Source organism: Cyanistes caeruleus, chromosome 10 (genome assembly GCF_971803275.1).
Source record: "Cyanistes caeruleus chromosome 10, bCyaCae1.hap1.1, whole genome shotgun sequence".
Taxonomy (NCBI): Eukaryota; Metazoa; Chordata; class Aves; order Passeriformes; family Paridae; genus Cyanistes; species Cyanistes caeruleus.
The window spans coordinates 14,982,853-15,006,906 of NC_141710.1; the positions used below are offsets into that span (position 1 = coordinate 14,982,853).

The following is a 24,054-nucleotide window of genomic DNA, read 5'->3' on the forward strand; positions in this document are numbered from 1 at the left end:
GTACCAATTTAAGTCTAAAAGCTTGAGAGCAAGAGAGAAGTGGCAGGAAAAGAAGGAGGGGCAACCACAGAAAGGTTTGGATTGGAAAGACCTTGAATAATAATACAATCCAAAGTCCCTACCATCGGCTGGGATATCTTTCACTAAATCGGGTTGCTCAAAGCCCTGTCCAACCTGACCCTGAACACTTTAAATGATGGAACATCCAGTGTTTTTAAATGAAACAAAATTAATATCAACTCCTCAGAAAAGAGATCTTAGTTTCTTTAAGAGATTTTTCGTGTAGGACAAAACCCATTGTGCACACTGCTAGACAGGGTCTGCTGAGGAAAAAAAGGGGGGGCAGGCAATACCAAACATGTGAGCATGGAGAAAGAAGTGAAATATGTAAGGAGGAGACTGTGAGGACCCATGGCTGGTTGATGCCTCATCTATCTCAGGACTCATCTCCCAGCATGAAGAGAACATGCTCTCAAACTTCAAACACATCTAGCTCTCCCCAAAGATCACCCCTGACCCCAGCTAACCTCTTAGACCTACTGCTCAGATGTCTGGACACCTGATTTTGATTTCCAGCCTAATTCCTCAGCAGCTACGCTTCCTGCCAACACACAATTGTTCATCTTCTAGATAAGCCTCTTCCCCAAGCTTGAATGGCTCTCCTTTCCTCTCTCAGGGTTAATACAGAGTTCTGTAAGATGATGAGCACCAGCACTTCCCAGGAACTGTGGTGCTCACACCTCCCAGGATCCAGCAAGGTTAATCCCCTGCAAACTGTCACAGCGGGGAGTGGCAGCACTAAATCCTCCAGAAAGCCAGCCCAGACCTCAGCAGGTGTTGGTGGGACCTACACAAACAGGCTGTGCCTGCCTCTTGGGCTGCCTGCACAGCAGAGACCTGTACAGAATGCTAAGCAGGGCTCGGGTCTCATTGATGATGATTACAATTATGATCATTACTTCTACCACTACTGCAGTCATACCCAGGGGCCCCCAAGCAGGTCCCTGCAAGAGCAAGCCATGCTCTCTGCTTTGATGAGTGGATAAATCAGATCTGAAACAAGCTGCAGCAACTCAGCTTGGCAAACAGTGAGAAGGGGGGCTGGCAGCACAGGAAAATTGCTACTTCTGTGGTCTAAACACATGCCTTGAGTGTTTCAAATCACAGTAAAATGCTCCTGGTTTATAAGCTGTTGGCTGTTGCCATTTCACTTTTTTTCAGCCATGTAGCCATTTCTAACTTCTGTTAAGGTTCCATTAAGCAGCTTTTAATCAGCACCTTCTGGCTGAGTTTTGTGCAGGTGTCAGGAAATAAAAAATAAAAGTGAAGTCAAGGTGAGACTAAGGAAATGCTTTGGTAGGAGAGGGGAGGGAGAGGAGGGTACACACAGCACCTGCTCCACAGTCTGTCACTCCAGTGTCTTTTCCCTCTGCTTTCAATAACCATGAATGTGATCAGCTGGACAGACCCTCTACACACAAGCAACACACCTACAAAATAATAATGAGAGCCACAAGGCCAGAGGATGCACATTCTTAAACATTAAAAGCAATAAGCTGAAGAAATTACCAGGATCAGAATTTGCCAGTGTCCCAGAGAGATTCCAGATACTACAAAGGCTGCAGGGAGCCAAATCCAGTGACACTGCTGGGGCAGCCAAGGCTGTGAATAGCACAGCCACTTCTTGACCAGTAACAGCCCCAGGACAGCCCTTCCCCAGAGCAGTGCTGCTGCTCCCACTCATCTCCAGCAGAAGGATGCATGGGAAACCCATGTGCCTCCAGATACTCAGCTTTGGCAGGGTAGGAGAGACGAAAACACTCTGGGGTTTGAGGGGATGTTGCCACTTCCCTATCTACAGACTCACAGCTAACCAGGTGGGAAAGACCTGCATCCAACAGGGGACAAATTGAGGCAGAATGGCAGTGCCCCTGTGAGCAGGGAACCAGTGGGGCCTGGAGCCATCTCCCAGTCTGAATTATTGCTGCAGAAATCAGGGAAGTCAGTGAAAAAACAATTAGGGAACTTGGAAGAGAGAAGGGAGCCATAGAAAGTGAATGAAGCGCATTGGGCTATTTCTCACTGCCCTTCCAGCCCACTCCTGCCAGATCCCAGAAGCCTCATGTTCTCAGGGTTATGTAGGGGTGGGGAATGGCTTTGCACAGGCTGCTGACAGTGACCAGCAGCGTGTCACCTTCTGCAAGTGGATTAGCTAAAGCTGCAGGCACGTTGTCACAACACTAAGCCTACCTGTGACCGGGTCTTGGCCAACCCTTAGCTCTTTCCAGACCTGTCAGATAATGATGGGATCTCTAAAAGCCCAGATCAGACAAGGCAAGGGACTGGCACTGACAAGCCCTGGGAGCTCCTGACTGTCTCCTGGTTTCCAGCAGACCCAGCAATGCCTGACTGCTTGCAGGACCAAGTACTCTGGGTTGCACAAGCAATAATTGAGTGTCTTGTCTCCCCTTCTCAGAGCCTACAGTGCCTGCTCTGCTCAAGCCTCCTTCCCCAAATGGCAAGAAACACAGAATTTTTTAGGTGGTACAATCAAACCTACAATCACTAAAACACTGACAATTAAGACATACTGACCTTTTTCACACAAAAAATATTGACTGATCAAGAAGAGATTTCCTAGGGAAAAAAGGGTCATTTTCCATTATTATTTTTAATTGCAAGAGAATTAGAAAAATAAGAATTTCCATTTGACTTGAAGGCGACATTTTCTTTGCATTTCAGAAATGGATTAATTTTTACTTTTTAAATTCCAAATGTCTTTCTCTTTCTATTTCTCACTATGTTTTGTTACTGAAGGCAGCAGAACAGGTGCATATGACTTTGCCTCTCCCCCTCCAACACATTTTCTTTTTTCGTTCTGAATTCTCCGAAGTTAGAGCAGCAGATGAAAAATATCCAAAACACTCATCAGGCTTTTCCAACTTTCCTATAAAATGTCCTTAACTTTAGAAAATCACTCAAGTGTAAGATTTAATATGCTCTTTTGTTTTTCTTTCTCTTTTCTACTACCCTGTAGTCTTCCTGAAAATGCATACGCTTTCAAAAGATAGAGCAGAAAGAGGAAAAAATACACAGGTGATATTTATCTCATTGTACGCAACGTAAAAGAGAAAAAAGTGGTGAAGGAACAATGTAGAGCATCCAAAACCAAATACAAAAGGTGGTTTGGCAATTTTCTTGAATACAACTGAGCTTTTCTTTGGAGAAAGATTGGAGAGGAGGAGGGGAAGAACTTCCCCCCCATTTCTGCCTACAGTAAATCACCAGGAATAGAAATGTCATGCACTGTCAAAACAGCTACCACTCTATCCTGAAATCCTTGGCCTTCACTTGTTTCTGCTGCAGGTCCATCACAAACTCTCCATTGTCAGCCAGGGGCATCCCAGGTGCTCCAACTTGCAGATTTCCAGTTGAAAGTTCCAGAGGTGCTCCCAGCCATGCACTCCTGCTCCTGTGAACTCCCTCCCTCCATGTGTCCACAAGCCAGAAACCCAAATCCCATGCTTGCTGCTCAATTATATCAAGAGAAGAGGACTTTCACAGCAAGAAGTAGAGGAAGGCTGACACACAGTGACTAGCAGGCATTTGTTTTGGTGACATAACAGCTCCACAGGCCATTGCAATGGTCATGTAAATACCCTCCCAATTATTTTATATTCAAGAGTGTTCCACAAGAGATGGAAAGAATAAAAGTGAAACAATCCAGCCAGCAGACTGGAGAGAAAACACTTCTGGCCAAATTTATGCCCTACCACCAATTATATTCGCACAGATCAATCCCTTGTTTGTAAAGCATTCCCACTGTGCTGGGGTGAAAGAACCAGTACTGAAAAGGGCTGCTTGAGCCCAAGCTCCTCGAATCATTACATGCCAGCAGGGACCAAACAAGCAAAACCCTTTGAAAAGTAGCAGTCTTGGACATAGGACATCTGCTTTCAATTAAAACTGAGAAAGATCTGTCCTTGTGTCATCTCCCAGCCCTACACCTCTCAGGAGGGTAGCTAGTCAGAGCAAGGGGAAGAGATTCCTTCACATTCTTCTCAATTTGAATGACCTGAAAAAGGAAGGCTCCCACAAACTCACCAATGAAGAGCAAATCAAGCTGTGTTAGCAGTCAGTTCCCCTGAACTAGGCAGTTGTGGCTCCTTCCTAAAGAATAAATACTCACCATCACCTCCTGGTTGCTTGTATGGGTTGTACTTTGGTTTGGGGGCAACCACAGGTGCAAACTTCTTTGGGGTCTGCTGGGTGGACACAGAGATGCTGGGAGTCCCAAAGGTGTGTGTGGTCTCCATCCTTGCAGTAATGTGACCAAGAGGCTCGTTGGTACTCTTGGGTGGCAGCCAGGACGGGTGGGACATGGTTCAGCTCTAAGAGGAGACAAAAAAACAGTCACACATACATTAGGAATTTAGCCTAGGAAAGTAGCAGCTGCAATCCTACTATTTTTCTGGTTTATCAAACCTACAAAACCCTTCAAAACATGTTTAGTTGGCACTTGTTTAACTTTAAATATGTTGTTCCTAAGGTATAGGACTTTAGATGCAAATTTGTCTTTCTCTCCCCAGCAGGTCAGAATTACTGATCAGGTTATTATTGTTGGTACGTGCAAAAATCACTGCTATTTTCCTCTTCAAACCAGAGCACAGACAGGTTGATACCCTGAAGCAGCCCATCAATCCCACCCTACATTCAGCACAGTAGTGATATATTTGCCTTACCCTGTGAGGCCTGTTTGAGTACATTAATGTACAACAGTGCAGCTGCTCTGGGGACACGTATAGTCACAGATAGGCACACACACTTCCAAAATACACTTTTAGCACTTTTTCACATGTCATTTAGGACCCCATGCCCCAGTGATTTTCATTCAGACTTTTAAGAAAACAGATTTCAAAAGTAGCTAATCATTCTTGATGCCTCCATTTCTGAATGCCCAGCTTAAGACATTTTAAAAGCATGTCAATTTTGAATAAATGCCAGAATCTCACAACCCCTGACAACCAGGCTCCTTTTAGACTTGTGTAACAAAAAACAGAGGCAGCCCAAATCATTACTTATTTATGAAAATCTTGGCTTTGGCCTCTTAAAAGCCTACATCACTTTTGAGAACTGGGTTCAGATGCTGCTGAAAATGTTGCCCATAAAAATCCTGTTAATTCCAATGAACAAGTGCTTTTCACCACACACAAACCACACTTGCTTGGTAGCCACGATAGCCCTACTGTACCATCAGATGGTCCTATGGAGCTGGGTTTGAGATTTGATGGAGAAATGAAGATCCCACACAGACAGAAGCCAATGCTAAGTTTGAAGCCCTTGAGCACCCTGTCGCTTCTGCCCATGCACTGCTTTGGTGTCAGAAGCCCTTAAGGCTACCAAAACCAGCAGGCAAGTGTGACCCAATCAGGAAAGATTTCATTTCATCATGGAGAAGGATCAGTGCAAGAGACAGGATCAGGGTCTCCACTTGGTAATGCAGGGTCAGTACCTTCAGCAATGACTCAAAACTGATGGATATACAGGTGTCCTTATTCCAACCTGTAAATTTACTTCAGAAAACAGTTTCCTACTTGAGGAGTAATTTCTACTTTAAGCCCCAATGTCTGACCTAACACTGGGAGGTAGACAAGTTTTGATTATCTTCCACCTGCATCACTCCTTGTGTGAGAGAGGAACTGGCAAGTTCCAAACATCAGTTCCAACACTTCTGTCTCATCCTGGCCATGCAGTCTGACTGTTTGATGTGCAGACAGTGGTTTCACAATTCCCACCAGGAATAGGAATTGAGCCTGATGCACTAGGAATCCAATACCAATGAAAGGAAGACACTGGAGCTGGCTAGAAATGAGGCAGACAGGAGCATGGCAGGAGCAGCCCAGAGATGTATCCAAGGCTGAGCTGCAAGGATATGACTTTCCTCCTTCACAGCCCTGCTGTCCAACCCACAGTAAGAGTGCAGAGCATCATTCTGAAAGCAAGAAGTGAAAGGCAGGTCTTCCCCACAAGGCAGGAGAGGAAACCAGTCACAACGGGTAGGAGCCGAGGGCACACAAACCATGGTCCCACCGCCTGGCACTTCCCATTACCAACACTAGCCCCTATGGATCTGGAAAATTACTCACTCCAGCAGTAAAATTCACCTGCACTGCTGTCTCCTCCTCCTACATCCTTCAAAACTTTAAAAGCAGCAATAAAACTGAGGCAACTATCTAGGTCTTAAGAGCAGAAAGCAATGAGGGCAGTCAGCCTTAAGAGCTAAACAGGACAAGCCTGCACTCTCCAGAGTTATTACATCCAAAGATGACTGTACCTTACCCATTGCTAAAAGCATCCTGGAGTTTAATTCTGACAGGTTTTCAGCCTCTGGCTTGACATCTCATATGAAAGAGCCTCCTGCTGTAGTGAAGCACCCTCAGACCCTGGACATTACCTCCATACTAATGCTAAAGAAAACCAAATCCCAGAACTGACTAGATTATCACCATTCCTGCTCTGGAATGTTTCTTAACCACCCCCAGGCAGCATGCCTTGGTCCCACTGAACTCTCATGGTCTGCTAGGCTGATGACAGGGATGGGTAGTGTGATGCACAGACCCAGAATGTCTGCTTCAGTAGCCAGGTTGCACAGCACTGAGGACGGCTGAAGACAATGCGAGGATTTCAACAAATGAGCTTAAAAAGCAGACTGCTCCTATGGACAGCTTGGGAGCAGGGAGACCACAGTGCTGTAACTCAGCTGCTGACTGTAAACTGGCACACAGCTCCCTCTCAGCTAACCTCTAACGCCTTTGTTTTGGCCATGGTGGTATTTTCTAATTGTTTCCCCATTAGCCTTTTCTCTTCCTCTTTCTCCCCATCTCATTTTCTGTTATGCATTTACTGCCACTCGTTTTTGCTATCTGTGCCCTGACAGTGTTTTCAGCAAGTTCCCTTTTCCTCATGTGTTCCAGCCCCAGTTCCCCAGCCTCAATTAAATTTAGCCTAACTACTCCACAAGATCACAGAAAAAGAAAATTAATTAATTTCTTTTTAAAAGCTGAAGCTAAACTTATGGGTTTGCTATTATTTTCCCTCCATTTTGTCAGCTAGTAAAAGGCCAAAACCAGGAAAAATGTAAGGGACAGTGGCTTGCAGACAAGCACAGACCTCCACCTCTCAGCAGACTTCTCCATGGTGGAGCACCCTGGCTAATTCAGACAGAGCCATCAGCACTCTCTCTCCACTCCCTGCAATACTGCCTGGTTTTCCATCAGAAGCTTCTTTGGAGCAGAACATTTTGCCATGTGAGCAAGTAATTGAAACAGCACAGGAAAACTTGGGCCTATAACTAATTCCCTTACTCTGAACTTACTCTGACATGTCACTGCCTGAGTGTCATTGTGGTGGACTTAGGAATACCCAATCAATAACAGCAGTGTTTTTCTGGCTAGCCAGCAATACAGCCAGCAAACACACATTTCACTTTTGAGCTATTTTCTTCCACTAAAAGTTATTTTTCACTGAAATGTTAACAATTAAATCTACAGCTGCCCCCACATTTCTGCTCCAATCAAGTAATTTGTCGGGCACTGTTTGCATTCAATGATCCCCTTCCTGGCAAATCTGGGTAGACCCAGCCACGCAACAGTTAACACAGCAAGGTTGGAAAAACCTCTGTCAGCAGGGCCTGTGTCCCTGGGAATCCTCCCAGAGGAACAGCCACCTCTTGCTTCCCTCAGCACCACACCTCCCTCTGTCTTGGCTGAAGCCTTCTGCATGTCTGCCTGCCCGCCTCCCACAGCCATCCTTGGCCAGCCGTAACTCACAGCTTCGCTCCTCATCTGACTGCTACAAGCTTTTTCTGTGACTCCTCACTTACTGACCACTCTGGCAACACTCCCTTTTCAAATTCACTGCCTCATCCCCCCCAGAAAATCCCTTAAATCTTCTCTATGTCACTGCCTCGAAAGCCTCATTGATCATTTTGACTAACCCTGAACCATCCCCAGCTACTGCTTTGCAAAGCTTCTGCTGAGCTAAAGAATATTTGCTATAAAGCACACATAGCCTCAACTGAAACAATGCAAAAGTTGAAGAACCCAACACAGCATTAGGTAAACTGTTTGGATAAAGAGTAAGCACTGTAATTACAGCTTCTCTTTTATGTCTGGCTTAAAATTTAGCTAGATCCACTTCCAACCAGTTCATTTTGTTATGCTCCTGACATCTGCATTACAGACTTGCCTCTTCCTTATGTAGATCCATTCAGAATGGAGCCAGATCAATGTTTTAATCAAACCAAAACATTTAAATTAAGTATTAATTAAACTCCTTCTAAAGGGCAGATTTCTCTTGATTCTTTTATGTATGTTAACTCTGAATTCTCTTCAATTTTCCAGCTACCTTTTCTGAAATGGTGGCTGATAGCATAAGACCATTTTTAAGAATAGTAACCTAAAATAGAAGAGGTAAAATGATGAATAATATCAAAAACAGAAACCTGACTGAAATCAGCTGTGGAGGCCTGAGGTTCTGTTATCCTTCCTTCCTTGGAAGCATTAGTCATCACCTACTTTTGGAGGCAGAGGATAAGACCAGACTAACCATGATAAATGGCATTAAGAGCAAAGAGTGAAATCACACTGTATAAATAAGGCAAACAATGTGCTCTGGTTCTATCATAAGAAAGATCTTAATGCTGTAAGTTCAGAAAATTCTAACCATGAAAGAATACACCACAGCAGAGGAACTGGAATCCACGAATCCCAAGCTGAGACCACATTATCTAAAAATGTCAGACCAGGAATATCAATAGCAGATAATACCATGCAGTAATAACAACCTGACAAGGTTTTTTTTCTAAATGTGTGGGCATAAGAGCTTGTTTTTGCTTTTAATTACAGGATGTCATTCACCTTTGAGAAGCGAAGGTAAAAAACTGAGGGTTTCAAGTCAATTTATCCTTACATCTGATAAGCAGTGGAAGGGTAGAGTAGCAATTTGTCTACTTTTGAAATTGTTAGTACATTCATCTCTGAGACAGGCTGGCTTTTCTGTGATTAGACTGTAGCCAAATAAATCTTAATTTCATTTTCATATTTGTAACATGGACCAAATACTCCTTGAATGTTGATGGACTTCGCCAAGACAGAAGATTTTTGTCCCCGAGTTAATTAAGCTAATGCTTCGTAGTGGGTAGCAACAGTATTTAACAAAAAATGAGCAACAACCGTCTGTGCTTACAGACTGTCTGCTCTGTCTTCCATCCCACGCCTTCCTAAATTCACTGGTTGATGTAGGCCTAGGATGTTCTTAGTATCACCCATGCACAGTCAACCATCACTCCTAAGGCCAAGAGATTGGCCAGATACAGGGAATTAGGACCTTATTTGTTGACAGTAGATGCGACTGAAAGCTGTGTTGGGGCTTTTCTCTGGTACACAATACAAGCATCACCTTCCCCTGATAACTCAAGTTTGTCTCTAAGTGTAAAAAGGCAAACTACATCCTCCCCAGTCTCTCTTCTCTCCCATCCAAGTAAAAACAAAGAGAAAAGTTTTGACTTTACATAACCTTCCAAACGAATTTTAAAGAACAGCTGTAGAACTAAACAAAGGGGATATCCCTCACAATGCAAAACATCCTGTCACCCCTTGTCCCTTTCTGTTAGATCTGTAACCTACATGTCTGGATGTCTCTCCTCTAAGTTGATTTGTCTTCATTTTTCTGCCTGAAATTCCCCAAATCACAAACCTCAAATGCCCCACTAAAATACAGTTCTTTGCTTTGTCCTCATCACCTCCAGTCTTCTAATTAGTCAAATGCAGTGACTGAGGCTGACCAGAGAGATTTGCTCTTTGTAAATTCCCAAAGCTGCTTGTTTTTCTTGGCACTGTTCCCCTCTGAATGCTAAATGAATTTATTTCTTCATTTATGGCACATGATCTCTAGCCATGCTCTTCTACTTCTTGTGGCCTTTAAAAGAGAGTATAATGTCAAAATTCAGGTCTCATTAGAGGACTTTAACCAAACATAGGAAGTGTCATGGGTACTTATAAACTCAGCACAAGCTCTGCTGGGATGCCTTTCCCATATGGTACTACTTATTCCCATCAATTTTACATCATATGGCAAATTATGTGATTTGGAGAACTGGGAGTCCTTTGGAACTCCCTTAATCATTGCTGAACTGCACAACATCTCTCCGAATTTAAATCCTGCAATATCAACCAGCCCAATAAAGATCCTCCCTCAAACACTCCCAGCAGCAAATTGACTCCCACCCTTCCTCACGAAGCTTCAGGAACAACTCTGAGAGCACTGGGGATCCTGTGCATGGTCCTGGTGTTACCTCTACCAGCAGTGAGCAGTGAAGATCTGGGAGGAGTTGACTGAGCCACCAAGAGACACTGAGGGGTGATGAAGAGGAGTAGAAAACACTATCACCCTCTGGTGACTGCCTTCCTGACCCTAGGCAAACTCGACACAGCTGGACACCGAGTTCTTGAGGCAAACACCTCCCCAAGATCAGATTTCTTTGCTTGCACCTATTTTACACGGTTTATGGACATTTCCTAATGCTTTGCTGTAGTCTTTCACAGCAGGTATCAGCTGCAGCAAGTTTAACTCTGCCTCTCCTTCTCATAGTTTATTTTGATTACCTGGATAAGGAAATGTTTTGTATCTTCATCCCAATTCCCTCAAAGTAAAATAAATAAATAAGTAAATTAAATCAAAGTCACTTCTTCAGTTAAACAGGACTGAGAGCATTCACCTGTTTCCTGCTGTGGAACGTCACTAACGTAATCAGAGGAATTAAAGGAAAAAGAAACCTAGTTAGAGCACTGATGAATTATTCCTCAAAGAATATAGTCTGGTAATATTTCATTCTGGCTTTAACAGCTTCAGTCAAACTTCCATGGGATCCTCCAGAAGACCTGACTTGAACTGAAAGTGCACCCTGGTTTGAGTAAGTTGATGGCCCAGATGACCTCCAGAGGATCCCTTGAGGGATCAAAATCTTTTTTTTTTCGTGACTCAAAAACCCCAGACTGCCAGCTGTGACTTCATCAGCACTCAGAAGGGTTTCACAGAATCACAGACCTGCTGAGCTGGAAGAGACCCACGAGGATCATCGAGTCCAACTCCAGGCCCTGCACAGCACCATCCACAAGAGTCACACCAAGTGCCTGAGAGCCTTGTCCAAAGGCTTTTTGAGCTCTGCCAGGCATGGTGCCATCACCACTTCCCTGGGGAGCCCGGTCAGTGCCCAGCCACCCTCTGGGGAAAGAACTTTTTCCTGATACCCAACCTGAACCCCCATGACACAGCTTCAGAGCACTCCCTGGGGTCTGTCACTGTCACCACAGAGATCAGTGCCTGCCCCTCCTCATCCCCTCAGGAGGAAGCTGTAGCTGCAAAGAGCCCTCCCCTCAGTCTCCTCCAGGCTGAACAGACCAAGTAGCCCCAGCTGCTCCTCAGACAGCCTCCCCTCAAAGCCCTTCACCATGTTCATTGCCCTCCTCTGGACACTCACTAATAGTTTTGTGTCTTTCTTGCATTGTGGTGCCCCAAAACTGTCCACAATATTCAGTGTGAGGCTGCCCCAGCGCAGAGCAGAGCAGGACAATCCCCTTCCTTGCCTGGCTGTGCCTGATGGCCCCAGGACACACCTGGCCCTCCTGGCTGCCAGGGAACAGCTGACCCATGTTCAACTTGCCACTGACTAGAACTCTCAGGTCCCTTTCCATGGCACTGCTCTCTCACCTCTCACTCCCAGTCTGTCCATACATCCAGGGTTGCTCCATTCCAGGTGCAGAATCCGACACTTGTTGAACTTCACGTGGCTGCTGATTGCCCCATCCTCTAATTTATCAAGGTCTCTCTCTGCAGTGCTTCCCTGCCTTTGAGGGACTCAACAGCTCCTCTCAGTTTGCAGCAATATACCATATTCCACTTAGGATGTGCCAGCAATATCCTCTACTGGCAATGCAACATTATATTCCTTATTTTCTAGTTGCAATAATTTGCAAATGAACAGAGCTTGTGCCCATTCTTTTAAGTAAATAATCAATACTTGGAAAGTAACATTTTTTTCCTAGCTGCATCCACAGTTCATTTCTTTTTCATCAGATCCACACCAGTTTGGGATGTGACTTTCATTGTATACTTTCAAGTCACTACAACTTCTACAGTATTACTGAGACATTACTGAGACAAGTGTGTAGTGGAGATTGCAAAGATGTGATGGTAAAGAACAGTCTCTCTGGTACAAAGATGCTTGACAAAAGTTAATGTCATCATGAAAACAGCTCATCAGAGAGATGAACCAATGTCACAATCATTCTTACTTCAAAACCCTGCTTCTGGGACAATTTTGATATCAACCAAGAACCTACCTTTGGGTTTCCCTCTTAGCTCATTTTTCTTGTTATCAGCTTCAGTAGTAGAAAAGGTAGAAGGGCAAACTAACCATAAAACTTCTTTTCTTTCCCAATATAATTAGGAGTTTTGGGATTAGATGCTGACTATTTGAATTCGGCTGCTGTGGCAAAACACGTGCATAAAAGCTGATGAATGAGATCTTCCTTTTACAGCCATGTCACATCCTGGTGTCAGATGACAAACTAGGCTTTAAAATCCCAATAAACTGAACTTGACTTGTCCATGTGAACTGAAACAAAGAGATTGTAAAAGGGCTCCCTGGAGGCAGATAGATCTATCTAATCTAATCTAATCTAATCTAATCTAATCTAATCTAACTCTAATGACTGCATTGCAATTTCACCAGAGAGCAAACTGATTCTTGGCCTCTGTGGCATGAGACAATCCTCAGCTACTCCAAACATAATCATATTGGATAAATTATCAATCCAAGGCCTCAGCTACTTGTGGTCACAACAAACCCCAAGGCAATTGTAACAGAGGAGGTAGATCTGCTACCTTACTCAAATGCAGTTAATTCCTGAACGTAAGGATCTAAGCGAGGAGATATCTCTGAGCCACCCAGATTTTTTCCAATACAGCCTCTTATAAGCCCTGATAACTTGACTTACAAATTGTGAGGATGTTGCTGTACCACAAAGAAAAGTTTGAGATGGATGTTTTAGAAATTTGTATATAAAATAAGAGAGGAAATATGTTAAAAGAGACAGCAAAACCAGGAATGATGCAGAAAGGTTATTCTGGGAGTCTCAGATCATGAGCTCCCTTACACAAATACTATTTTCGTGCATACAATTTATTTTCAAGACCTGTCTGCCAAAAAAAGCTGCCTTTATTCCTTCTGTGCCTGTATTCAATGTCTTGCCTATAGCACAGCTCAGTACTTGGCTTCCTACTGAAGTAGGAACTGCCAAGCAACACGGAGCTTATCCATTAAATAAAATTATTAAGGGACTGGATTTCTCAACTGATGGAGATGTACTGAAATCAGGCATATCAAAAGTCTCACTTAAGTGAAAAGAAAACAGCAGAACAAGAAATGGCAAGGTTAAGGTTGCTGGAACAAACTCAGGTACTTTGGATGCTGATGCTGGCTGTAAACAAGGAGGAATTGTGCAGAACGACCATGCAGCTCAGCTGTGAGATATCAACAAGACCCCAGTGGGACCAAATGGGACCATGGCAGCATATTGACACACAGATAATTGTATTAGCTTTGCAGAGCAGTGTGTGTGTGTGGCTCAGCCTGGGGAGAAACAGCAGGGATCTGAGCTCAGTGGGAAGCTGATAGAGTGAACAAGGAAACAGTGCTGAGCTTGAGGTCCTACCCAGCAAGGCTGGCTGGGTCTAGGTGGGCTTTGTATTCATGATGTATTTATGTATTTATGATGGGGTTCCCTGCACTTCACTCTTCTAAAATAGCTGTGATTGCAGAAAGAGTCAGATGTTGCCCCACCTGGAAGAATACACATCTGCTTCTGGCAGTATGAACCCCAAGCCATCAAGAGGATTTCTGTGAATGGAAAAGGAGCTGCAGCTCAGAACATGGCACAGCACAGGCCCCATTTGGAAGGAACCGTGTGTGGATCCGTCACCACCATAACCTTCTCTTGACAGCTCATGGAGCTGGCAGTAGAATCCCGACTTTGACACTGTACTGCCTAAAAATCAAGCAATTAAATCAATTAATGGGCAGGAGCTGTGTCCAGGATCAAAATCTTTAATCCCTGATTCTCTTCCTCCCACCTGATCCACTTAACTTTTCCTCCCTCAGATCCCAAGCCATCCTGGAAGTCACAGCTTCAAGTACAACAAATCCCTGGATGACTTCTTCCTGAGCATTGCACCAACCTATGTCTTGGTAGCTCAGCTTATAGCACTTTGCAAATAATATGGGGAAATAGCCTTTTTCCTATGGAAAATCCTGTCTCTTAAAACACAGAAGAGTGATTGCTGCAAGATGACTGGAAATTGATGCTGCAGGGAGATTGATAATGGAAGCAAGATATTTGAGTGTATGAGAACTGTAAGAAAGGAAGTACACAAAACTCTTTTCATAAACAGTCAGGAAAAAGACTACATTTCTCTTGAGTTTCACAACAAGAGGTGACTTGACATCATCAACACATGAGCATCCCAATGTCTTCTTGTCTCTTTTCTGTAACACAAAGCAAAAATAAAGATTTAAATTGCTTCCTCCTTAAAGAAGCTGAAAGCCTGCAGTACTGCCAGGAAAGACAGAGGATCTCTGCAGCCTACCAAGTTCTGCTTTTAGCAGGAGACTAAATTATTACCAGCTCTAGGTAGGGCTTGCTGTGGCTTTGTCCTGGAAAACCTCCAAAATGAAGAAACCCTTGATACTTGGTGACTTGTACTAGTGTTACACTATTTTCCCAATGAAAATGCTTTTCCAACTCTCCAGCTGAATCTCCCAATCCATTATGCATGTTCACAGCATTTTATTTGGCCATTTGGATGGAAGCATTTGGCTGTGACATGTTCAGAAAGCCCCCGGCAGTAGTCACAGGCTGCCATTGGATCACTCCTTTGCCTCCTTTCCATCAGAGACAGAAGCCAAAGCTCTCTCAGCCTCATCTTGTAGGCCATGTGCTTTCAGCCCCTGACTGATTCTTCTCTGGACTTCCTCCACCTCTTCAACAGCCCATTTCAACTGGTGGACTCAAGACTGGGTAACAGCCTCAGCAGCAGAGAGGAAAGTTGAGCAATAACTCAGTTTACAGTCCAGGCTCCTCCTGAAGCAGCCCTGTATCCAGTTTGCTTTATTGACAATCACAGCACACACTGGACTCATATTTGACTGGGTGTTCACTGCCTGCTCCGCATCCTTTTGTCAAGAAATAAGAATAAAAGGCATATTTTGAAATGGTGCCTATGCTGGAGGAGCTGCACAATGCCATGGCCACGTGGATGGAAGAGTAGGTGACAAGGTGGTGTTAGCTACCCCTATGCTATTTGCAATAAACATGACACAGAGCTCATTAAGAAGACATCTGTTCAAAGAGGAGGGAGGGGTGCTCCTAAAGGACAGGAAAATGAGTGAAGAGGAATATTAAAAAAAAAAGGCAGAACTGATTGTAACATTGTGGAGTGCGTGAAGATAAAGCTCTGGTTTAGTATCCATAGGGCCTTAGCTCTGCTCTGAATAGAAACTTGTGACAGAAGACAAGTGCTTGAAACTTGATTTTCAATTCTACTTTGAAACTCATAAAAGCACGATGCACCAGCCCATGAAACTGCTGCTCTTCCCTTTTAACTCAGTGTCCATTCATTCAAGAACAGTGATATGCAGAGCTCTGGGAGATAATTCCCCAACTGGAGTAAACCACAGTACCAGCAATGAAATTAACCCAGCCAGGCATCCACACTGCCCTTGTGAGTTTGCTAAGCTCATCCTTTTAAAAAGCTGACTCCAGTTGCTCCACCACTATCGCTTTGCTGCCTTCTGTTTTTGACCATCCAAATTAATCATTTGTTCCCCTTTCCAGAAATCAGTAGGAAGTTCTGTTGTGACAAAAGAGTTTTCATACTAGACTGGCCACATCAGTTCCCTAGATGCAGAACAGCTCAAATCTGACAGCCTACAGGAAAACATTCCAATGCTCTTTTACCTTCACTGCACTTTCTCTGAAAAGACTGGCAGGGGGTGATGGAAGAGAAGAAATGAATCATGAGCAGAGGGTACTTTTAGAGGGAGGGAAGAACCAAACTTTTAATATATCTAAAGACATTTATATGCTGCTGCATTTTAACCACTGCTGGCAAACACACGTTTTTGAGCTGTGCTAGGGCAGGCAGCTGGGTCCTGCAGCTGGTAAATGCACACACAGCTCCATTTATCAAATGCCCTTCAGTAGTTGCTACCACTATCTCTCAGGTCTGAGGCAAAGCATGTTCCCACACACAACCAAGCGTCTGAAAGGCATTTCAGCATGCCTCTGCTGTGTAATGCACATATTTCTCTTTCAAAGTAACACAGCTGCCAACACCTTAATCATTCCTTGGGGACCTTCAACACATCAGCCCTTAAGTGCTTCATTACCTCCAGCGGCTCCTGCAGAGCTCACGTCCCAGGTGAGCTGTACACAGCTCCCTGTCAGCTACAGAGAGCAGCCTGAGCTGCAGGAGAGCAGCATCTGTGCAAATCAGGTCTAACAGCCCATCTTCCACCACTCTTTGTTTCCTCAAGTTTGGCCTCTTTTGCTGCAAAATATCTAGGACAAAAGGCAAGGCAGCATCAAGAAACCACATTCAAGACTAAAAGCACTGTGTGTTTCTTTTCATGAGATGTTGTGGAAGAGAAAATGCTTGATCCTCTGCATGGACACTGTAAGGGGCTATGGAGACCAGGCAAATAACCTTCACTGAGGCACCCGAGCTGTGTGTACCTCCCCAAAGCCTTCTTGTTTTTAAGTTAGAAACTGCTGCCTCAAGTCACAAAATACAGTGTTTTGAAATTGTATTGATATGTTCTTGGCACAAAAGAAAAATAAACTGCAAATGCTACCAATACAGAAACTTGAGCTGCCCTTTGTTTCTGCAGGGCTTAAAACACTAAGGGGAAAACCAATGCAACGAATTTCATTGATCCATGGAAAGATGCAGTCTGTTAGGACTGGTACAGAGATATCTATTCTGAAATTAGCTTGAGCATGTGAAGGCATAACCTACCCTTTGAAGCTTCTAGATCACTCCATCAGGTTCCTTGAGATGACACTGCTGAAGACATCATCACAAGTAATCATTTCCAAGTGAATTTCCTTTTTGAAACAAGATATTCATTTTTTGTGAAGCACCTCCACTAGGGAACGGCTTCACCTGCTCTCTTCATGTTAGTCCCACTGTCTCACCTCTGCAGCTCCCCCACCACTCAGAGCCCTTCCAATTGAAGTTATGATCTAATGGCTCAAAATAACATAGGAAGGTTAATTAATCATGCAATGAATACAAACTTACGCACATAAGTATGCATAGACATGTGCACATCCCTGAATTTTTGATTTTGCATCATTAGCTCAGGAAACTGGTAGAGGCAAAGAGTAAGGAGAGAAACCAACAGTTGCTCACATGGATCAACACTTCCAGGCTCTCTCTTTTGCAGCTCATCTCACTCATACTTGTGGTTTCAACATGTGATTCACATTAGGCCCCTCTGCTCGCCATTTGATGGTTCTGCTAAACAGATGTGAATTTATTTAGTCACAGAGCCTGTTCTTTGCACTGCCTCTTGGTAGAACAGATGGGCTTTTTTTCCCCTGTTCAACAGTGTTCAGATAACAATCATACCCAGTGCACAGGTTTGCTTGGCAATTTCACAGGAAAAGGAACAACATATGTACATAGGCACGTTTTCACAGGAGTTCTTTTCAGCAGCCTGGACACACCACAAGAGGTGATGGCCCTGATGGAGAATGCCAAGCTGCAGCACCAGGAACGCCCAGACAAGACCAAGATCCTCAGGGATCAGGCCCAAAAGTTCAAGCAAATGAGCCATGCATGCTGCACCTGGCAGGGTCCCGAAGACACAGCTCCACCACACACCCACCACAAAGCTCTCCTGTGAAAGCTTGAGCGGAGAGTGAGCTGAATGAAGGGTAGAGGCTCCTGCAACATTCATGGGACACGAAAACACGGCATCTCCTGGGACTCTTCAGCCTGGTGAAATAGCCTGGAAAAGCGATCCGCTCCCTGTGTGGGCATTCTTCTTTCTGTACTCAGAGTGCCTTTGGCACTGGATGAAGCAGAACTGCACAAAGGCCCTCTCAGAGCAGAATAAGACTGCCCACATGAGAAGTACGCTCGGAACAGCTATTGCACTTTAAATTCACACCCTGGCTTTGTTTTGCAATGGTTTCCCTGTGCAGAAGGGCCCTAAGCTTCAGATTCAATTTTTCATCATGTTATCAATAGCTGAGCACTGCTCCCATCTGAGGGCAGGATATGGCCTATACAAGAGGCCAAAGCACAGTCGGGGAGGAAAAGGATGAGCTTCCCTTTTACTTTGCACTATCCTGTATAGATGTGCCTCTCTATTGCTTCAGGAACAGAGCACTGATGACTTCACCTTAGCAAATGGCCCTGCTATGTGGGTAAATCATCTCTGCTCTACCACAGAAACCAAGGATGTGTATGCATGGCACGAATGACTGCCATGCCCACACTTGTGCAAATATCTAATCGCTCTCCAAAAGCTGCAGTAGCATCCCTCAGACCCAGCTTTGCTCTCCATGCACTGCCCACCTGTTACAAAGATGACCACAGCTTCTAACAGAATATATTTAGGACTCAGGATTAAAGATAATTATATATATATGTGTGTGCGTATATATATATGTACACATGTATTTTAAATGCAGTTATATTAAAATTTGATTATATGGAGAATGAAACTCCAAATTTCAGAAGAAAAGTAAAAGTGGAATTCTCTGCCTGAAAGGCAGCTGGGACACAGCCATTAACACCCTCCCTGGGGGCTCTACAGCTGAACATTTACAAAAGCAGAAAAATGTGTGGCTTTCTTTTTGGGGGGCATGCATACAATTAAGCAGTATTAAAAAGCTAGTAGGTATTAGGAACAAAAATATTTTCAATAATAGAAGGCTGGGATTGAAAAGGACAGCTGAGTCCTTGCAGGGCAACAGGCACTTCCAGCTACAAAGCACTTTGTGTCTTCTGAGAGTTTTTCCTTTCTTTTTTTCTTGGCAAGCTCTGAGCCACCACAGTAATAATTTTCATTCCTATTAATGACCGTGCCATCCAAATACCCTGTGTATGGACCATACACCAGCACTTCATTCTTTCCTACATCTTAAGGAGAAGCAAAAAAGCAAAACACTGTGAAAGAGACTTTCATAAGCATAAAGCAAATTTATGTGCCCAATTCCCAGAGGCTGGTTGCTTAACCTTCAGTATGAGACTTCAATAACTTTGAGCAGTCAAACAACATACTTTCTTTCCTCCATGTGAGAGAAAGGAACTTCCCTCCTGCTTTGTCCCACCTGCTCTGCAGACCTGGTGGGGCTGGTGCTCCTGCTGGGGCAGCACCAGTACCAAGGCAGAACATGGCATCAGGAACAGGGCTCCCTGCCATCCCTTCAGGAAGTGAGGAAAACCTTTCCAGGCATCACTCTCCATCTGCATCCCACCTTCCCTGTCACCTCCACCAAGGCACTGAGGACAACATTTAGCCCCTCCTTTACAACATTTTGAGCTCGGAGACAAAGTGTGGTCTGTAAGAAAAAAGTGCACAGAGCCAAAAGGCATCTAAAATTTAAGTATAGATACAGAGATCTCAGTGGAGGGTTAAAACTGAGGGGGAGGAGAGCTGGCAAAGGCTCATGATGGATAGTAGTGAGCTGTTCAGAAGAAAATTAAGAAAACATTTGAATCCCCTCCTAAAAGGGAACAAATAGGTCCAACACTTCAACAGAAGGGGATTTTTTGCATCTCTGAATGATAGTGCTTCGCTTTCATGGCCTGCGGCTGCTTGGGAAATTCAAAACTATTTCTCTGAAGAATTCACTTGGACAAGCTTTATGGCTTTGATCAGTTAACTATTTTTTAATGCTAATCCACCCCAGTGATATTTGTCCTCCTTTTCCCCATGTGCACAGAAGCACAGACACAGACAAATACTACACAAAAGCAAACATTAGCCAGATGAACAGTCAGGAACAATGACATCCAGAGCCCATAACCAAACACCAACTCCATTCTGTTTTATTCCTTTCTATTCTAGCAGTTCAAGATCCTTTGGCCCAGTATGACCCACTAATGGAAATTTAGGAATCAAATTTTGGAGCCCAGCAGGTATAATGCAGCAATTTGGCCACAACTACTCTTACTCAAAAAAATTAAATAATTTCCTCTAGAAGTTGGAATAAAACACATGTTGAAAGGCCTTATTAGAAACATAACACAAACTCCAGCAACTAGCCCAAGTGCTGCCCCATCCTCCAGATTAACAAATAACAGTGAAGAAGCAGTGATTTGCTGACATCTGTGAAGGAAAGATTAAAACAAGCCAAGAGCAGGACTGAAATTACCAGACATCCATTACCTCACTGGAATTCCTCTAAGCTCCCCCACAATCTCAGGTGCAGAATCCAAGTGCCAGGCTAAGCAAAACTCCGTTTACAAGCTCAGCATACAAATCTGTCTTCTTGTTCAGACTAAATGTGTACCCAGAGCACCCTGGCTTTCTAAGCCAGTATTCAATTATCAGTCTTATTGGTTGCACCATTGTGATATCCCATGACATATGCAGAAAAAAAAATGACACTACACCAAAAAAGCCCTGAGTAAGGGACAGTCCCTGCTCTGCAGCACCTTTGGTATTCAGGCTGCTATCTGTACTTCGCTTGCTGTCTTTGAGTAACAGATTCAGGCAGTATTTCCTGTGGCAGAGAATTACACAGGCTGATTATTCTCTGTGGAAAAGTGAAGAAATCCTGGAAGCAATTTTCTGTCTCAATTGTTCCCAGAGTGCAGGAACAATCTCTTAGCCCTCTTCCTATTTTCTGCTCAGTGCCATCCAGGCTCAGAGGGCAGAATCCACCACGATGATGCTGTAGGTCTGGGTCCTGCAAACACTCTCCCAGGTGAAACCTCACAAATCAGCAGCCCAACAGGCTTCAACCAGTGTCAGCCTTGAACATGGCCACAAAGGTTTCAGAGGACAAAGACTGAGATAGGTGAGAAATTTGAAGTAGCTAGGAAATGTTCAATCCTAGGTAGGACCAGGCTTTATCCCAACAGAATGACACAAATGAAGTGTTCCTGATGCACTCTTCTTAACCTTGTTCTTCTAGAAGTCACTCTCAGGCACATGGTGTAATTCTTGGGGAATCCTGTGCAGAGCCGGGACTTGGACCCACCCTTCCAACTCAACATATTCTATGACTCTGTGATAATTCTTAAAAATCAAGGAAGATCAGCTGCACTTGAGAATTGAGCATCACAGGCAAAGCTTCTAAGTAAAAATAAAATTTGATACCGTTTCTCAAACTAAAAATTTCATTATCATGGGGAAAAAAAAAAAAAGGATAGATATTTCCAACGGGGATAAAACCCCACACTTCTAAGACAAAAATCCAAGAGCTGATGGCTTTCCACCAGAGCCTGAAACCATTCCTGTGCAAAACCACTACAAGTGACCCACAAAGCAGGGAAAGAACTGAATACCACATACCAATCTCCACCCTTCTGCATATGCTGCAGCAGCAGCAACTTCAGATATGAATTTTTCAACATTTTGGCAACAAGTACTATTCACCCAGGTACATGCCCACACTCAGAATTATTCAATCAGAACCTTATTTTCCACCCAAATGAATTTTGATATAAAATATTCAATTCAGCCTAATCAGTGGGGCTTAAACATCAGTCAAAATATTTTCTTGAATTGACTCCATCAGTGCCAGAGCATGAGAACAACCTCTTCAAATAATCTGCCTCCAAAGGCAGGTACTGACTTTCCAATTGTGTTATCATTTTTTAATAAAAGTAACATTAAAATATTGTTACTTTTCAGCTGATGCTGCTGAGGGAGTGACAGAAAAGGACTGGGGGCCTGCTGCAGAATTGCACAGTCAATCTTAGTATCACTTCATTTTCAAATGAGGAATTTGCTAGTAAACAACCTTTTCCTTGTACACAAACATTTTTAATTTCATGCCCTGCTAATCATACATCTGTTGGAGCTCCTTTTCCATCCACTGCACTAACGATAATAAAAGAAAAATCATTGCACTAAAAATGTGGTTTGTCTAAAATGAAAATTGAGTAATAATCAATGTTCTTTTGTGAGATGAGGAAACACAGCAGCACTGGCCCGATGGGAGGTGACAAAGACATGGTTTGAAAAGGGATGCCTTCACACTTGCATTGCCAGTGGCCCTTGCTGCTGGCAGCCCCTCTGCACCCCTGTGTTTGTGCAAGAGCCCTTTTGGGACTGGTTCACCCCACAGCTTCTCTCAGGCTTCCTGGTGGGTCCACACCAGGCAGCACCACCAGCAAAGCCTCTCCTGCTGTCATCACCTCACTCACCAGCACCTCCTTCCCCTGCTTTCTTCTCCTGTTTTTTCCTCCTCTATCAGCAGGATATTAATGTGACAAATGCTACAGCACTGCCCTCAGCTTCCCAAATCTCCTTCCAGCAGGGACACCCAGTGGGCCTCAGTATATCAAACTTCAGATGTGTGCAGTGCCTTTACCTGGGCCTTCCACACACCAGAGCTCGCTGATGTGCTGCTCAAAAATGCACTTAAATATCTGAGCACACCCCGAAAACAACTCCTTACCACTTCTTCACTAACATTACTGCAAGTGTTGAGGTGGTTGTTTAATAGACATGCCCAGCTGAAATTCCAAGTTAATCAGGCCCCCAGAAACACCCACAATCAGGACCATCTGATTTAGCCTTAGAAATAATTTTTTATGTTAAGACACCAGAGTGAATTGCCCAGAGAAGCTATGGATGCACCATTCCTGGAAGTGCTCAAAACCGTGTTGGACAGGTCTTGGAACAACCTGATCTCATGGAAGGCGTCCCTGCCAATCACAGGGGAGTTCAGACTAAAGGGTCTTCAAAGTTCCCTTCCAACCCAAACCTTTCTATGATTTTTTGATTCTAAGATTTACAGTCTTACACTGCCCACACTCCTCTTTTCTGGACTGCTGACACACAGCTTTTGCCTTTTTAGACTCCTCCTATTCCCAGATCTGTGCTGGGCCAACTCCAACTCAGAGATATTGCACTTGTAAGACCTACGCAATGGTAACTGAGAGCTTTAACAAGCAATAAGAATACATCTGAAGCCTTAGGCAATGTGGCACAAAGACATTCTGGGCAGAGGTACACGACTCTGCTACACCTGGGACTCCTCTCTGGCCTCCAGTGCTCACATTAGCATGCTGAACCCTCTGCTCCTTCCAGAGGCTGTTTTCTAAAGCACAATTATCTACATAAGCTCTCCCTTGTCTTCACTAGAAGTGCAGTTGTTTGACTAATCGGCTTTAAGGAGACTTGTGAGTTAACTAATATCAATTAATTACTCCCATTTTGCAGATAAGCAAAGAAAAGAATAAAAAAAAAAGTGAAGCATTCTAGTCTAAATTAATGGAAGGGAAATCAGAGCCCAAACCCAGTCCTTGACCTGGGTCCAGAGTAACCAAAGGCACTGGGGAGGGGACCTTGGCATCCCCCAGCCCTTCAGCTCATCGAGGATGCACAGGTAGCATTGAGATATTTATTTCACTCGTGCTCTCATGCTAAAGCTGGAGGGATTAGAAATGCTACAGTACAAGCCAGTTTCTTATTACTCAAGAGACAATTTTAGCCCAGCTGCCCCAAATGCAGCTACCCCAGAGGCATCAGCACCACTTCACCATGCTCACAGGGGAGACATGATCCAAACCAGGCTTGTACCAAAGATTAGCTGACCATGACCAGCAAGAACACAGGCACTGACACATCCCTTCTGTCCAGAAACAAAAGCATCCAGCTCTGGATTCTTCTGACCTCTAACCAGAGTGCATTCAGTCAAACAACCCTGCCAGAATTAACAGGGAAAAGGGAGGGGAAAGGAA

At 44.1% G+C, this 24,054-nt stretch overlaps 1 protein-coding gene across 19 annotated transcripts in view; it reads right to left on the reverse strand.

Annotated features, from left to right (window-relative positions):
• The window catches only part of LPP (LIM domain containing preferred translocation partner in lipoma), a 327,364-nt gene that overhangs the window by 206,026 nt on the left and 97,284 nt on the right, over window positions 1-24,054 (reverse strand). For all 19 annotated transcript variants that reach the window (XR_015274477.1, XR_015274479.1, XR_015274481.1 and 16 more), the window contains one exon: window positions 4,190-4,391. Coding sequence is in view for 14 of the 19 variants with exons in the window: in XM_023933026.2 (XP_023788794.1) it covers window positions 4,190-4,382 (193 nt within the window). In the remaining 5 variants the exon portion in view is untranslated. The remainder of the gene's footprint in view (window positions 1-4,189; window positions 4,392-24,054) is intronic.